Source organism: Sebastes fasciatus, chromosome 21 (assembly GCF_043250625.1).
Source record: "Sebastes fasciatus isolate fSebFas1 chromosome 21, fSebFas1.pri, whole genome shotgun sequence".
Lineage (NCBI taxonomy): Eukaryota > Metazoa > Chordata > Actinopteri > Perciformes > Sebastidae > Sebastes > Sebastes fasciatus.
The window spans coordinates 13,744,543-13,761,387 of NC_133815.1; the positions used below are offsets into that span (position 1 = coordinate 13,744,543).

Sequence of the window (16,845 nt, forward strand, 5' to 3'; positions counted from 1 at the left end):
AGGAATCTACCATTAAAGGATGGTGTGAAAGTACCGTTAAATGGACGGTACTATTCACTTGTTGGTCAGATGGAATTTTTAACTTTGGGCAAGTACAATTCAGATTATGATAAAATGTTGGTAATGCATCTACTATAGAACAACTAAGATGATAGTATATCAATTAAAAGGTCAGTATTAATATTATTATGAAGTCCAAATATCATCTCTTAAATATATCTAAAACATTGACCGATAAACATCCAACCCAGAGTATTAAAGCTCTGCTACCACGGCCATTTTCTGAATACTGGTTTGACTGATAACCTCATGTTGATTTGAATATAAAACGCATTTACTATAAATAGCTTTCTCCAAATGAGCCAGGTTTCTCTGCGCATGTAACCAGTCTGCTCATGAAGCATTCAGGAGCTCTGTTAATTAGCAGCCTGTATACAGAGGCCACTGAGTGGCAAACAAGGTGAGTGAGGGAGATTGTTCCTGTCAGGCAGGTAACAGAGCGTGAACGTCCCATTAAACACCCCTTTTTCCTCTCGGGACCAGATTTTCTCTCATTCACATGGATCAGCGTGCTTCAGACCGGTCTTTCAGCAGATCCGCCGCCCTGTCGGCACTGTAATATTAGCAGGAATAACCATACAAATGCTCCTAAAATGATGTCCCCAGACTACAAGCAGCTGCTGTTGTTGTTCAGAGCCAGTGGTTAATCCAGCCAAAACTATACTGTCATTTGTTGTGGGGAGAACCAGAAGAAGTTATAGCTTAGTGTGGGACGAGACCACATGCAGACAGAGCAGCGCACGCTGAAAAATGCTTTCAGGCTGAAAACCAAGTGATGAATGTATGCTGTTGCGTTATGTTTGTATGGGCTTTGAGAAGTGATGGAAGTAGATGTTGACTAAACAACCCCAGGGAAGACTGAAGACTACTGAACAATTTATGAGCTGTCATGAAATGTTGTGCTTTTTGCGGTAGGAAAATAACAGTGATTACCGACGCCTGTCATGCAGTGGAATCCTTGAGCGGTGGGGGTTACAGTTAGTACACGGTCATCTGTGCACACCCAGAACCTTTAAATGAGATACTCTTCACAGCATAGCACCACAGAGATGTAGCTTACCTTACACTCACTCTGTCTGTTTCCACCTGAGGCCAAGGTTGAAGCCCTGGTGGATTTGCCACTTTATTTGTTGTTACTTTAAGGCTGTAAATAGACCGACTCAGACAGAAGATTCTTTAACCCCCAATGCATTAGAGCATCCCCTTAAGTATGTTTTTCTCTGCACTTGTATGTTTTGAAGCAAACATTCCTTAATGCAGCTTCAGTCCGGATTATTATGACTTCGTATTCAAAGCAAAACAGATGAGAGATTTTTCAAAGCAGCTCTAATCTCCATAATGCCCTTGCTGCCATGTGCCATGCTTAAAGATAAATATTTTTCATTTCAGTGACATCTTCTAGGAAAATGTGTTTTTGCCGCTCATATTTGGAATCTATACTCATTACATTAGCATCTGTTGTCTGCGTAACTTTCCAAGTTTCCAGATAGCACAGCAGTCCTATAGCTTCCTGCACAAACTCTGCTTTCTCTTCGTCCCAGACTAAAAGGAGGCACAACTTTCAGCAGCGCTCGCTCAGACAGATATGTGTGGGCAGATAGGAAGCTGCCAGTTCCGTCATGCCAGACTGAAGGATGAATGTCACCGTAGGCACTAATGCCAGTTGAGAGATGCCACCATAGATTCCACCCCAAGACATCTGGAATCCCAGGTGCCTGTCCCGCCGGTCCAGGTCTCAGCTGCAGGAAGCCAAGAGCCCCTCATGGATGCCAAGAGCCTCGCAACAGCAGCCAAGCCACACTGAAGCTTATCAGCTCCACCACAACCCTTTATGGGCCTATTCACCTCAATCAAAGCTATTATTCAGGTAACGAGCCAAGATGGCGGATATCGCTGCGCTCCAATTACCCACTATGTCTCCTCCATCTTTTCCTGCCAGCTTCCCTACAAGCCTTGATTCTCCTCAGCGTGCCCAGCTGCTCTGGCGCTGCTCCGCTTCCTCAGTATCTGTGCAGAGGGAGACCTTTCAGAACAGAAGGGCTCTGTCAGCGCTACATTCACTCACAGGGGCTATTGATGACTGCTATGGTGTTTGGTACAGCAGGTCTTATCAATAGCGGGAAGATGTCTCTCAATGTGCAAGGTCAGTGGCAAATACTTGGTGTCTCAACTCGGAGCTGTAATTACATTGTTTTAAATAAGATGTTGATTCAAATTATTATAGAAGTTTGAAAACAGAGCTGTGATTATTTATTCTAAATTCTAAATAATTCTTCTATTGTTTTGCAGAGGTATCTACTGAAATGAGCATGTTAACCAGCTAGCCCCAGCCCGTCCTGTCTTGAAATACCACTTGTACCTCAAGAGGCGATAGTGAGTCACCGTAGCATCCAGTCTGCCCTCAGTCCAACATGAGACGACGAAGAAGTAGAGCTGTCCCGAGGGGTTCTGGCTAGAAGGTAAGACGCAAATTGCGAAACTGTCTTGAGATGGTTAAATTTAGGCATTGACTTTGAATAGTTAAAGCAGCAGTAGGTGAGATTGGAATAAATATGATTTTATAAAGTTATTTTTATAAAATGACAGTAGTGCATGAGACAGGTAATCTGAAAAAAATCATGTGCCTCCGGTGTCCTCCGGTGCTCCTAATGGCATCTGGAAGATTTCACAGACTGGAGAAAATCAAACCAATCAGAGCCAAGCTGGAGCCTGCCTTCTCTGAGCAGCTGTCAATCACTCGCGTGAAAGTTTGTGACTCGGCAGCCATGTTGAGATCAGTTGAGGAAATACCAAGCGCCGCCCACCAGCCGGAGCAAACTTTCTCATTTTACAGCTAAACAGTACACTAAAGGATGATTCTGAAAACATTTTACGCGAGAAATAAGTATTACAGTAACAGAATATTGATTCATATTTGATCAGCGCTGCTTAGTTTGACCGTTTGATCAGATTTTGCGAGTGATTGACAGCTGCCTCCGTTGAATGACCAGCCAATAGGAACGCTCTCTCTCTGAAATGACCTGTGATTGGCCAAAGTCTCCCGTCACGGGCTAGATTTTTTAAAGCCTGAAAACAGAGCCATGAGGAGTTGCAGAAGTCTAGTTTTCTCTCAGAACACTTGAATTACAATATGCTGAAAGGTTATGATGGATTTTTTGCACAATGATTCCAAAAACATTCTGCCTACCCCCACTTTATGGTTCGGCATTGATCGCGAATAGTTAAGGTTAGGATAGGTCGTCGGCGAGCAAGAGCTTTTTCAAGTTTTTGCAATTAGTTGGTTACCTTCTAGACAACCGCCCGAGGGCTTGTCAATCACGTTGAAGGTACAGGATCCGTGTACGTTTTGATAGTTTGTTTATTGGATTAAATCCAAAGTGGTAAAAACGAGAAAACGACTCGTATTTTTGTTCCTCCCGCCAATAGGAGACTACTTTACAAGGAGCATGAGCAGCTCCGGGATGTACACCAACTGTACAGCCCAGGTTAGTGACGAACGTGAAGATTATAATTTATTTATTTTTAAACCGATAAGTGTAAATTTAGATTGTATGGACCCAGCAGTAGAAGTGAAATGCTAACCCTTATTTGTTTGGAGCATGTGGCCACATCTTACACATTGCACCTTTAAGTAGCTCAGAACTGGATCATTTTAGGGTTTTTCATCAGAATGAAATGTCAAAAAACATAGCAATAGCTGATTATTCATATTTATTCATGTCTTGGTTCAAGCAGTACAATGTGACTACTACATGATCACCACTTACATACTGAAAAGTAAGAAGCCACTGAAAGTATTGTGATTATTTCCATCATCACTAAGACCGTACCCAGAGGGAAGCTGCATGTACACCAAATCTCCCACATCTAATTGAAGAGTTAATGCATTGGACAGGTACAAATGACCTTCATTACGGTTGTGTTCCCAGTTTGTCATTATTTTTTGGCTATTGCGGTAAAGGTGAATTCCAAAATGAAAATTATTGCGGTGATCAAACGCAGTGAATCTGATGTAGTAGACTCCTCTGACTGGTGCGATGAACATGCCTGAATAAGAAGATAAGTAAAAAGAGATTAAACATTGTGATAGTTAGAAATGTGACCAGTTAAATGTGCTTGGATCTGTTGAACTGTACCTAATGTAGGATTATAAGCATTGCCAATGTTGGTAAAGATTTTGTTGTACTTCAGTTGGGTTTCGGTGTTGTACGGTCCCACCTGGCTATTCAAGCCAACAGAGAAAGCAATCTTTCCTGTAAAAAAAAATGTAATTATTAAATAATCAAATAATCACTTTTCATTTTTATATCCAGTTAAACCATATTTGATGTGCCATCTGCTTTTTTTTATTCACAAAATAAATATTGAAATTATCTGACAGAACAAAAGGCCTTGAGGTTAGAAAAGGTTTCCCTAAAGGTTTTTATTTTAAAAATCTCAAATTTTCCTTCAAGAAACATATTTCAGCCATGTGACTCATATGCAACAGATTATTATGCAAATGCTAAATATACATAGAGTTGATTTTTTGGGGGGGTCTATGTTGTCTCATCACTCCCCCAAAAGGAAACACCAATCTCTACATGAATTGGGGAGTGATGATAACAACTTCCGCCTCAAAGTAACTGAGACTGAACAGCAGCAGTGGCAGCAGCTGTAGCTACAAGTGGTGTGAGCTGTTACAGCCCAGCTTTCATGTTAGCAGTACAGACTTTGATGTGTCAAATTGGTGCCGTTCCCCTTTAAGTACACCCCCATTTCCAAAGTGTGAATTGGATTTATGTTGCAATGAGAAGAGTAAGTCATGTCACAGTAGAAGCGGTCTCAAGCCGTCTGCCTGAATTAGCTGCTTCAGTGGCTGTCTCTATATATTGTATGAGTGCGCTGCCTGCAAAAATGACAGATTGAAGTGTAATTAAAAATGCCGGCATGTACTCTAAAATTGGTTGATTTTTTTTTCATGTGTGGTGTGTTGATGGACACCATATTCCCATGATGCAATGCAAAATGGCAACAAAAGAGTTACTCATACCTCAAATAAAGTGATTGTTTCGGGATAAATAGTGATCAATGCTTGGAACATAGCATTTTTGTGTGCACTGAAAACATTGTTTTATACTGGAGCTTTAAAGGTGCAGTGTGTAGGATCTGGCGGCATCTAGCGGTGCAAGCTGGTCTCATACACTGTTCGTAGCCATACCTACGAAATGTAATGCACTGTAATTTCTGTATATCCCACAAAATCAATTTTTGTGTAATTCACGTAATTGCGAACCAGGAAATATAAAGTGCGGCGAACGCCACTTGGGAGGAGGTCCGGGTGGGTCAAAAAGACCGGACTTTCTCCCATGAGACCGGTGTTCATGTTTCATGTGAAACCAGAAGTCAACGTTGAATTATTTGTCACATAACTTACGTACATAAGTAACGCCACTTCCGGAGTTATTTTAAGCCAAACCATGATCTTTTTTTAAGCTTAACTAAGTAGTGTTGTTGCCTAATCCTAACCAAGTCGATCTTTTCCTAAACCTAACTAAGTAGTTTTGTTGCCTAATCCTAAGGAAGTTGTTTCATGTGAAGACGGAAGTTTATTTTGAAAAGGCTGTATGCATGTGCCAATCGGAAATTGACACGTGTTGCTGGACATTTATTGGAAAACAAACAAAAAGTAGGAATAACTTTTTCGTAAGACATCATACGAGCCGTTGTATGAGAACAGTTGAGTGGTGAGTTTGCAGATTGCAACCAACTCAAACTTCTCCCGTGTGCCAAGCGTGTAGGAGAACTACAGTGGCCGATGCGGAAACGTGAAAACGCAAATGGCCCCATCTAGAGTCAGCGTTTGGTTTGTCCGTTCTGGGCTACTGTAGAAACATTGCCGGCTCCGTGAAGAGGACCCGCTCCGAATGTAGATATAAACGGCTCATTCCAAGGTCACATAAATGCAAAGATTCATATTTCAAGGGGATTATACAGTAAAGAAAACATACTTATTGATATTATATTCCATTTCTGCCAATAGAGCCCCCTAAATGTTTTTCACTGTTCCTTTAACCATATTGCATTGATACTGTAGTATGGAACTGGAAACAAAGCAAATCTATATAAATTAATTCTATATTTACATATCTTATACCTGAGATATCGAGTCTAAGTATTCTGCATCCTTTGAGTAAAATGGAAATTCTATTATTTTATAAATTAGGCTTAAAAATGGTCTTTAACATTAATAGTTACATTTATCTTATGTGACTTACACAGGCTTTACAAAAAACTGATTTACAACCCTTTAGTTTCAAGTCATTCATCTACGTTACCTGCAGTCTCTTTCTGCAGTAGCTCTATGTCATTGTTTTGGAGCTGCAGTAGAGTCATGGTGGCGTTCAGGTCCGCTCTCAGAGCCGCTACTTCCACCTTCTGCTCCTCTGCTTCTTTTTCATTGGCTGTCATCCTGACGTCCACCGCATTTATTCTGGTTTCCTGCTCTGAGTGTGCGGACATAAAAGCAAGGATATTTTTTTATCATCTTATTCATAATAAATATAAGTTCAGTGAATATCGGTAATTGTAGAACTAGTCGTAATTTGTGATGTTTTGTAAGAGAAAAATATATGAATCCCACATTCATGTATTTTTAAGGACGAGGTTAGCTGGTTCTGGTGCTACTTCCTAATTATGTATGAAGGACTTTTTATATTTCAGGAAGCTTTTGCTTGAATGAGCTTCCATTGCTGCCACTACTTAAGCAATATGAGTCGTAAAAAATTCAGATGCTCTTTTATAATAACAGTTGTTGAAGAGTCCTTTATAATTATTTAGCCTGAAACGTCAAGCCTCACGCACACTAGAATAAAGTTATGGGTCGGCTTCAGCCAAAATATGGGATCATTTTTGGCATCCTACCTGTTTTTGCTTTCTCCAGGTCCTCTACAATTATCTTCTGTAGTAGCATTTGAGTCTCGGTGGTACTTAACGCTCCTCTTAGAGCGTCCAGGTCTTTCTCACTGGCTGCCACTCTCTGTCCAACACCGGACACTTCTCCTGATAGCACTAGAATTATAATTACAAGGAGGAAAAGCATAAGTTGCTAATATACATTCAACACATCTGTTCGACAACAGTCTCCAACCTATTTTAAATACTATCATAACAAATTAAATGAAAATATGCCGCATAGCCTTGAGCACAATTCATTTATTCCTAGAAAATAAAACATTTGAATCAATATTTGGAAGAATAAACGGCGATAGAAGTCATAAAAATGGATTCCTTTACCCCAAACTTCAAACAAACCAAAATATTGACTCTGCAGAAACTTTTACAACCAAACGACTTGTATTTCACAGCGGAGATGACAGTTATGAAGCGGGTAATGTGCCCATATGCCTGTGAATTACAGTGGATATATATTTCTGCATCCACAAAGTCAGGATCCCATTTATTGTTATCCTCAGAAGAAGAAGCAATTCTTCGACGCTGCTGTGAATCATCTGTTTATAATGTTTGTGGCAGAGTGTGTGAGATGTACTCGCTTTCTATCAACCTTCCGTAATTTAACTTTTGATAGTTATACATTAGAAAAAAACACACCTTGTTAAATTAATATAAAGATTAAACCAGTGTTTCAACACCTTTTGGCTTATGACAAAAAAAGGAGTGTCTAATTGTCACATTTCATTTGTCTATGAGTTATTAGCAGATCTAACAGAGACATTTCCTTACGTAAATACATTGAAATATACTATTCATACCTGCATTTTCCTTCTCTAGCTCAGCCATCTTGTTCCTGGTGACCACCAACTCCGCTCTCTGTTCCTCCACCTTATTCAACATGTATCTCAGTTCAGTTGTCAGAAGCAAAACTTTAACCTTTTCTTCCTCCACCTGAAGCTCAGTGTCTTTCACTCTGGTCTCCAGGCTCCTCAGCTCTACCCTCTGCTCCACCACCGTGTTGCCAAGGTCATGCACCATGTCTCTCAGCATTTTCAGTTCATTCCAGATAGCAGCAATAGATGGATCGGGCGTTTGAGCCGTCCCTGATGACAGGAAGAATAGCAGCACTATCTGAACCACTGAACCCTTCATTCTGAACGCAATTTGAGAGATGACTGAATGTCATCTGGGCAGCTCACTTGACTTATTAATCAGTATAATGTTGTCAGCCACTGGATGGGAATGCAGCAGGTGTCCAGCAGAAAATCGATTTTCCATGCCAACAGAAAACTAGTTTAATCTGAGCAGTTGTGGGAAGAACAGAATCTGCTTTACATGGCAGAGTTTCAATGTCAAACTTGTCACTTGCAGTTCGAAATAATACATACAACAACAATAAATGATAACACTGTTAAAAAATATGACGTGCAAATATACAAAAATCAATGTGGACAGGAGTGGTGAATCAGTGTTGTTTGGTTTAGCAGTTACCTTCCAGGCTGGAACTAAAAGTCCAGGATATTTCAGTGTTTTTCTCTCTGCAGTCCCTTTAAACTAGAGATTTAAAACTTGAAAGTGAGCTGGCAGTAGTATTACAAAGACAAAAATCTAATTGAAAGTTCAATCAATAATGCTCTGCACTACTCAGCAAATAAAAACACAATGGAAAGCAAGACGTGGTAGTCTGAAGTAAACTGCATCTAATTCAAAACATATTAAATAAAATGTAATTTAAAGGAGTAGTTTGACATGTTTATTTGCTTTTATTACCAAGAGTTGGATGAGATTAAGTTACCTTTGGACAGAGCCAGGCTAGCTGTTTCCCCCCTGTTTCCAGTCTCTATGCTAAGCTGACCGGCTGCTGGACGTTGCTTCCTATTTAGTGTACATACATGAGAGTGGTATCAATCTCCTCAACAAACTCTTTTACAAGAAAGTACATTTTTAAGCGTATTTCACAAGTTGTAAAACTATTCCTTTAATACCCAACATGAGACTCTTTCGAAGAGTTTTACCAACAGTTTAAGGCCCCAAAAAATAACATTCACAAGTTAACAGTAAAACCTGTAAATTCAAATCCTGTGTCAAGGTGTGGGATTATGTAGTCCTGCCAGCTCTTGTCCAAACAAAGCTTATTGTAGCCTATACTTAACAGCGCTCGGCTGTAACTAAATCCTGCTTATTACCAGTGGTGAAAAATAGCTGATTACATACTTCATGCTCATGCTGTCTGTTTGAGCCTGCAGATATGATGTCATTTGATATTTCCAGGAGGTCACCTAGCCTGAACCAACTCCTCCCTCAATCCCACAGACATTGACACAGTTAAAAAACTATCGGGTTAAAGTAGTGGAGCGTTTAGCAGCTAAAGAGACAGCTATTTCCCTCAGTAGTTGGTAGAGACCAAAACAGAGCTAAAAGAGAGTCAATATTGGATTTACTTTCATCAAGTGGTCAGAAACACAACTCCAAATGAATGATAATGTTCCTGCATATCTGCTGGATGTGTAAATATGCAACTTTTAGCTAACATGTTTGCCATATCAACTTAAAAGTGATAATGTGTTTACAACTTGACTCAAAAATGTCAGTTACGGCGGGTTTAAGTAAAAGCTTAAAAAAAAGTATTACAAACATAATGCACAAAGTAACCAGTAACTATACAAGTATCTTAAAATTGTTCTTGTATTATGAGTAAATGTATTATTTTCCACCACTGCAGACATGATTGAAGACTGATTTGTATTTTCAAGTACATCAGTATACCGAACATAACACACACCCTTAATTAAGGTAATGATTAATCCCCTTCTGACAGGTTTTTCCCGTAATCTGGCCTGTTCTGGTCTAAAACAAATAGACACAAGATATCTCGGTATGAAAGTCTAACACATGCTGACTGTTCCTGCACTTCCTAGAGGCCAGTTCACTATCACTGTCAGAATGATTCGACATTAACCCTTCTATGACAACATATTATCCTGTAGTTATATATGTGTAGCTTTACAACGATTAACATAGGCCTGTAACAGTTTTCCACCACAATATGTTCGACAGATATGTTTTCATGACATCATTCCTGGCACAAACACATCTCTCCTGTTTCAGGGGAGACTCGATTTCAACCCTAGAGGGTTAAATTATTTCATAAGTAATATGCTCCCACAATACACGTGGTCTTTGTTCAGGTCTATTTAGAGGTTGGATTTCATCTGACATTTTCCCATAATCCGCTTTCATATATATTTAATATTTGTTCAGATAACACTTTGTCATTGGAGTTTCTTTGCACACGTTAAATAAGCCTTTTCACATGTTCTGTAACAGGACACGGATGGCCTTGTTGAACCTTATAGTCCTTATTAGAAAATCTTTGAATTAGGGCTGTCAAAGTTAACGAGATAATAACGTGTTAAAGCAAAATCGTTCTAACGGCACTAATTTCTTTAACACATTAACGCAATCGATCTCTCGGAGGTTGTAGCGGCCTCAGTTTTAAAGCTAAAGTGAAGATACTGGTATCATTTGTTACTAGAAAAACCTAATGAATCCATTGGCACCAACCATGTCATACTAGCTTGTCGCGGAAGAGGATAAATAACGCTGCAAACTTACACTAAAATTTTGGCTAGGAAAAACTGGCACACTGACACACTGACAGCTGTTGTTGCCTCTTGGGCTTGAGTTATTATTTGAGCATGTTCTTTATGCTAAATGCAGTATCTGTGAGGGTTTCTGGACAATATTTGTCATTGTTTTGTGTTGTTAATTGATTAAGAATAATATATTTATACATACATTTGCATAAATAAGCATATTTGCCCACTCCCATGTTGATAAGATTATGAAATGCTTGAAAAATCTCCCTTTAAGGTACATTTTGAACCGATAAAAACAGATAAATGTGTGATTAATTTCCAATTAATCGCGATTAATCATGGACAATCATGCGATTAATCACAATTAAATAATTGAAAAAATTGCCACTGACATCTAATGTCCCGATACTGAAAAAATATGCCTTTTTTTATTTTCCCCAAGGCGCTGCTATTCATTTTTCATTCCGTTACAGCATCCACTATCCTGCTGGTTTGCTTTTTGCTTTGACCGGTCAAGCACAAAGTGAATGACTAAAACCATGACGACTGACGGCGACAGCTTAGCTAAGAACTTTAACGCATGATATGCGTCAGGATGATAGGCAAAAGATGTCTGACTGTGAAGGCTTGAGGTGTGATATGAACGTTTTTTGACCTACCGACGCATATTTCCAGACATAGATGGCAAGGGACAGGAGATGTGGTGAATATCCATGTTCTCAGACTGATGTAGCTGCTATTTCACAACACTTATAATATGTGTATTGCTGTTGGTGTGACTGTATCAAACCCCGAATCAAGCATTATTTGCATAGTTAGCTCAATGTATCATTCTTAGTGTTTGTTTTTACCTGTTTGGCTCACCACTCGGCTGGAGTTTATTGCAAAAAGTGTCAGTTGTCAATTACAGATATGCAAACTAATTTTCTTTCATACGCTTTATCGTCTGGGTGAGAGCCTTAAATGTTTACTGTTCATTACAGTTTCCCATATGGAAAATCCATCACATCTGGCACCTATGAAGGCTTTTTAAAAAATGGAAAAAAGGGTTTTCAAATATTATTTGACCCAGGTCTCAGTCTCGGTTGTGGGAGCATGAAGCAGCATAGCTGATATCTCATTAGAGACAGAGTAGAGGTCAGGGTGAAAAACATTGCACTCATCACCTGCTGGATGACAAATGAAGCCCTTCATGAGCCACGGGAAAGGGAGGAGATGAGAGAGAAAAAAGAAAGTTAGAGAAAGAGAGATGTCGACAGATTGAGGAGAGATGGATATAGGCGAGAGAGAAAACAAGACAAAGGGAGTTACTTCTGTTATTGCCTTTTCTGGTGCTGTAACATCTTTCATTTTTACGCATTATGAATTTTTTTTTGTTTTACTGCTGCTTTTTTAGAATTTACAGCAGAGGACCGAGCATCCCTCCAAGGTATGGTTTTTCTAGTTGATTAATGAAAGCACTCAACATAGGCAGTGAAACACTTAAGGGATTCATGCTCATAAGAAAATTGATTACCTTTAACTAGAAAACAATGGAGAATGAGGAAGTGTAATGACTGGGCACCTGTTTTTACTTCACAATCATTACAGGGTCCGGGAAAGCAATCACCGTGTTTTGTAAAACTCTGGTATTAATGGCTTATATAAGTGAGAGTAAAACATTACTATAAAAAAAAAGGACTGATTACTGGCATCATACAAAAAAAGAAACATTAATATCACAAAGACAGCAGTTTACTTCTTTTTTTTATTAAAATGAAGCCTTCTTTTGCAGACAGATATCCTTTTTTTCAAACTTGGATGACCTTGCATTGAAAAGAACATAATGTGGCTCTAAAGTCTAGTCAGTCACAAAAGCTGTTTACGGTATTAATCATTGTTAATTTGTACTCTATTTAAAAAAAAAAAATCAGCCAGTAACCCATCCTTCTCTACTTCTTTACAACTAACAATTAGAATCAACCTTTACTACTTCGGATTAAACCAACTCTTCATTTCACCACCCCATTAGATTCATCCTCTCTGCTAATGGGCCTTGTGATGAGCTATTGATCTACACAGCAAGGTGCCTCAGGAAGTAAGAGAGCGAAAACTAAGAGAAAACCAGGGGTTCTCAAAGTTTTGAACACGTAGTACCAATTTAGGGAGCCAGCATATGATTGAGGGCCACGAAGGAAAAGTGCACACATAAAACAAAATATCTTTTACATCTCCCTTCCACATTAAACTGCCGAGCAGTCCACCAAAATCGCTAACTTTAGCTAATAGCACTTGTATTGATGATGGAACATAATTCCCACGACATGCCACTAGTTGCCATGCAACCAGTTTCTACAAGTTGACATTTAACCTGACAGACGCGCATAGGGGAGAGCAGTTTGATGCAGTAGCTGGGAAGAGTAAGCTATTGAAAGTGAAAGTATTGAAATGGGCCAGGGATGAGCACCCGATTTCACTGTTATCAGGCCATTAAATAGGCATTATCAGTTGCTATAAGCACCATAGATGTGGGTCATTATAGGGGCCTACGCCTACTACGTTGTAAAAGCGAAACTTAAAAGCCACATGTCCTAACATGTAAAACTGAATGAAATGTTACGTTTTGAACAACAAAAAGGCTTTTTTTATAACATGCTTAATATGATTTTTTTTGTCGGCATACTATGCTATAACTTTTTTCGACATAGTATATATATAACTTTTTTTCAAAGTATTGTATCATGAATTTTTTTTTTAAATTCTATACTACGACATTTTTTTGACATACTATATTATGACTTTTTTATTTTTTCGACATACTTTACTGTTACTCTTTGTCGACATACTATAGTCTGACATTTTTATTTTTTTCACATACTATACTCTGGCTTTTTTTTATTTCTTTGACATACTATACCATGATTTTTCTTCAACAAACTATGCTATGACTCTTTCATTTTTTTCGACATACTATACTAGGACTTTTTTCAACATACTATTCTATGACTTTTTTATTTTTTTATTTTTTCGACATTCTATACTATGACTTCTTTTTTTTAAATACTATACTATGACTTTTTTCGACATACTACACTATGACTTTTTTATCTCTTTTTTCGACAAACTATACGATGACTTTTTTCCCACTTTTTTGACATACTATGCTATGACTATTTTTTAACACTTTTTTCGACATACTATACTATGAAGTTTTTATCACGTTTTTTGACATACTATGCTATGACCTTTTTCAACATACTCTGACTTTTTTCAACATACTATTGTACACTATGACTTTTTTACCACTTTTTTCGACACTATACTATGACTTTTTTAGACATACTATACTATGACTTTTTTAGACATACTATACTATGACTTTTTTTGACATACTATACTATGACTTTTTTAGACATACTATACTATGACTTTTTTGACATACTATACTATAACATTTTTAAACATACTATACTATGACTTTTTTCATTTTTTTATATACTATAATATTACTTTTTTCGACATACTATACTAAGACTTTTTTTCATACTTATTGGCATAGGAAACGTATGTTTACATTACCAAGCAACTGTGGATTAAAAACAAAAATCTGGTCCTCTCTCTAGGTCCCATTTTGGAGAGGAGGTCGTGTTGCTCTGGATCTATCTATATGGCATGGAGAGGTGTTCGTGTTGCTCTGCTTCTACTTATTTGGCGTGGAGAGGAGGTGGTGTCGCACTGGCTCTATCTCATTGGTGACGCCAGGAAGCTGCTTTGCATGGCATCCTCCTGGACCCACCTTCTCACATATGTTCACATTATATATATACATTTTTGTCATATGGATTGTCTATGTTGTATTTTCATTATGTTGTTACTCTGTACACACAACAACTGAAAAGCTTTGAACTTCTTCTGCCAGATGATTGACCTTCACATCAACAGATGTATACCATCCCAGCATAACGGGTACGGGCGTGGAGCCCCTCGGGAAGCCTGACCACAGTAGAAAAAAAAAAAATGAAAACGAAAGGCAATTAGCACCATTTTATGTTGTCAGTGTAATATCTGATGGTCTCTCTGGAAGTTTAGGAGATACTGAAGTTAATTTGCGCGGATGTAACCTCAACATCCTAATTCATTTGTTTCCCTGGAACATACTGAATATTGTATCTACAGCTATTATATTAAGATTTTTGGACATACTATACAATTACTTTTTTTCACATACTATACTATGACTTTATCGACGTACTATACTATGACTTTTTTGAGATACTATACAGTGCTATGACTTTTTTTTCAACAAAGTATATTATGATTTTTTTGAACATACTATACTATGACTATTTTCGACATACCTTAATATGATTTTTTTCAGCAATCTATACTATGACTTTTTCAACATACTAATCTATGACTTTGTCTTGAAATATATTACGATGACTTATTTTTTGCATACTATACTATGACTTTTAAGACTTTTTTAGGCAAACTATATTAAGACTTTTCTACATACTATACTATTACTTTTTTTTTTACTTTTTTTTCAACATACTATACTATGACTTTTTTCACCATTCTATACTATGACATTTTAATGACATACTATATTATGAAATGTTTACGGCAAACTATACTATGCATCTTTATGATTCTCTATACTATACTATACTATGACTTTTTTATTAATTTTTTATGACATACTATATTGTGAAATATGTGTTATGGCATACATTACTATGACATTTTCTTATGACATTTTATGGTATACTATACTACGACATTTTTGTGACACTATACCAGGGGTTGATGACCAAGTGAATTGAGAGCCAATTTAAGGAGCCAGCATATGATTGAGGGCCACACAAGAAATGAGCACACATTAAACAAAAAAGAAACCTCTCCATCTCTCTTCCACATTAAACTGCCGTGTTGTCCACCGAAACCGCCAGCATTAGCAAACAACACATGCATCGATTGCAGTGTAACGTAACGGTAGTAAGAACAAGGAAAATAATAAAACTGAATAATAAACAAAAGTTTTACTGCATTCATTCTCTGTATGTAAATGTTCATGTTTTACAAAGGGTTCCACATGAGCCAGGCCATACAACAAAGATAGTTATCATATCACATCCATACATGATCAGCAGTAAACAGCTGTTAAATAATAATAATATAAATTTTTTTATATATACTCGGTATCGGCTGATACCACAAATTTAGGTATCAGAATCGGTAAGGAAAAAATGATATCGCAACATCTCTAAATTCAACACCCCATGAGAAACCAAAGGTCACAACGTGAACAGCTTACTTTTTTTAATTAATGTTAATCAATCATTGACCCTTCTGACTCGAATGCTAGTTTGTCAACATGCCCTTTCCTTTCGGCAAACAAATGGTGATTAATTTCACCTCCGACCACCTTGAAGAAGAAAAAAATGTGATAAAAAAAATCAGCAAGAAATTGTCTTGCTTGGTAAAACTCCTCCTCAGCTAGGTGACATCAGGTATTAGTGATGAGGTTTTTCATTTCCTGAAGAGTATCAGATACATTAGGGGCAAATGAGTGATGACGGTAATTAGGATAGAGTTGTCCTTTCACAACCCCTGCTCTTCAACCTTCTCCAGACCTTTAAGGACTATATCCTTTTCTGTCTCAGTCCGGTTCTGAATGAAAGATTATTAACATCCATCAGAGGGTTGTGACAATGAACTTGTATGAACTGTCATCCTGGAGGAGAAGCCAGTGATGGTTTTTTTTTTATTATTCACCTATACAACAATGTTTACAGCGAATATGCCTTTCATCTACAAAGAGATGCGAATATGATAAGCAATTTTAAGCATGATATTGAGCCTTTGATTATCCTGAATCTCACTGATGTATTTCCCATCCAGCATGGCCAGACTCCCCACAGATAGTTCATAGATACAGACACCCAGGATCCGATTGGATTCTAGTGGTTCAAACACGGCTCTATTATATTTCCTACAGTTCTCCATTTATTCGTTGTGTGCTTCGCCTGCTGCTTGCTAAGATTTGCAAGGCAGTAGAATTTGATCCCTCCCAGAACAAATTGAGATGTACTGTACTTGCAGCGCTCAGCAGTAGGGCTATCCAGCAGCTCGGAGAAGCCATGTTGTGCTGACTAGACTTGAGCGCTTGCCTCACCTCGCACACCTACACAATGGACCTTTATTCCCCATGCGCTGCAGAGAAAACCAAAAAAATGTGCATGTGCGTGCTTCTGGGAGTGCGTTTTTTTAT

At 38.1% G+C, this 16,845-nt stretch overlaps 1 protein-coding gene and 1 long non-coding RNA gene across 2 annotated transcripts; one reads left to right on the forward strand and one right to left on the reverse strand.

Annotated features, from left to right (window-relative positions):
* Positions 1-1,608: 1,608 nt before the first annotated feature.
* On the forward strand, positions 1,609-14,423 carry LOC141759923 (uncharacterized). Its single transcript, XR_012592230.1, has 3 exons — positions 1,609-2,203; positions 2,350-2,519; positions 14,195-14,423. It is a non-coding gene; the product is annotated as an uncharacterized LOC141759923 (long non-coding RNA).
* LOC141759631 (uncharacterized) lies at positions 3,763-8,276 on the reverse strand. Its single transcript, XM_074621846.1, has 5 exons — positions 7,812-8,276; positions 6,964-7,110; positions 6,378-6,545; positions 4,197-4,313; positions 3,763-4,107 (listed from the first exon to the last, which is right to left on the reverse strand). The coding sequence occupies exons 1-5, from the start codon at positions 8,143-8,145 to the stop codon at positions 3,824-3,826; spliced, it is 1,050 nt and encodes a 349-aa protein (XP_074477947.1). The 5' UTR covers positions 8,146-8,276; the 3' UTR covers positions 3,763-3,823.
* Positions 14,424-16,845: the final 2,422 nt, after the last annotated feature.

What these genes read in the sequence shown, in the direction of transcription:
- LOC141759631 (XM_074621846.1), bottom strand. Translation starts at nt 8,145, where the DNA reads ATGAAGGGTTCAGTGGTTCAGATAGTGCTGCTATTCTTCCTGTCATCA. An exon ending in GCTAGAGAAGGAAAATGCAG is followed by an intron (nt 7,111 to 7,811) that starts GTATGAATAGTA and finishes TTATAATTCTAG; the next exon opens with TGCTATCAGGAGAAGTGTCC. An exon ending in TGCTTATAATCCTACATTAG is followed by an intron (nt 4,108 to 4,196) that starts GTACAGTTCAAC and finishes CTTCTTATTCAG; the next exon opens with GCATGTTCATCGCACCAGTC.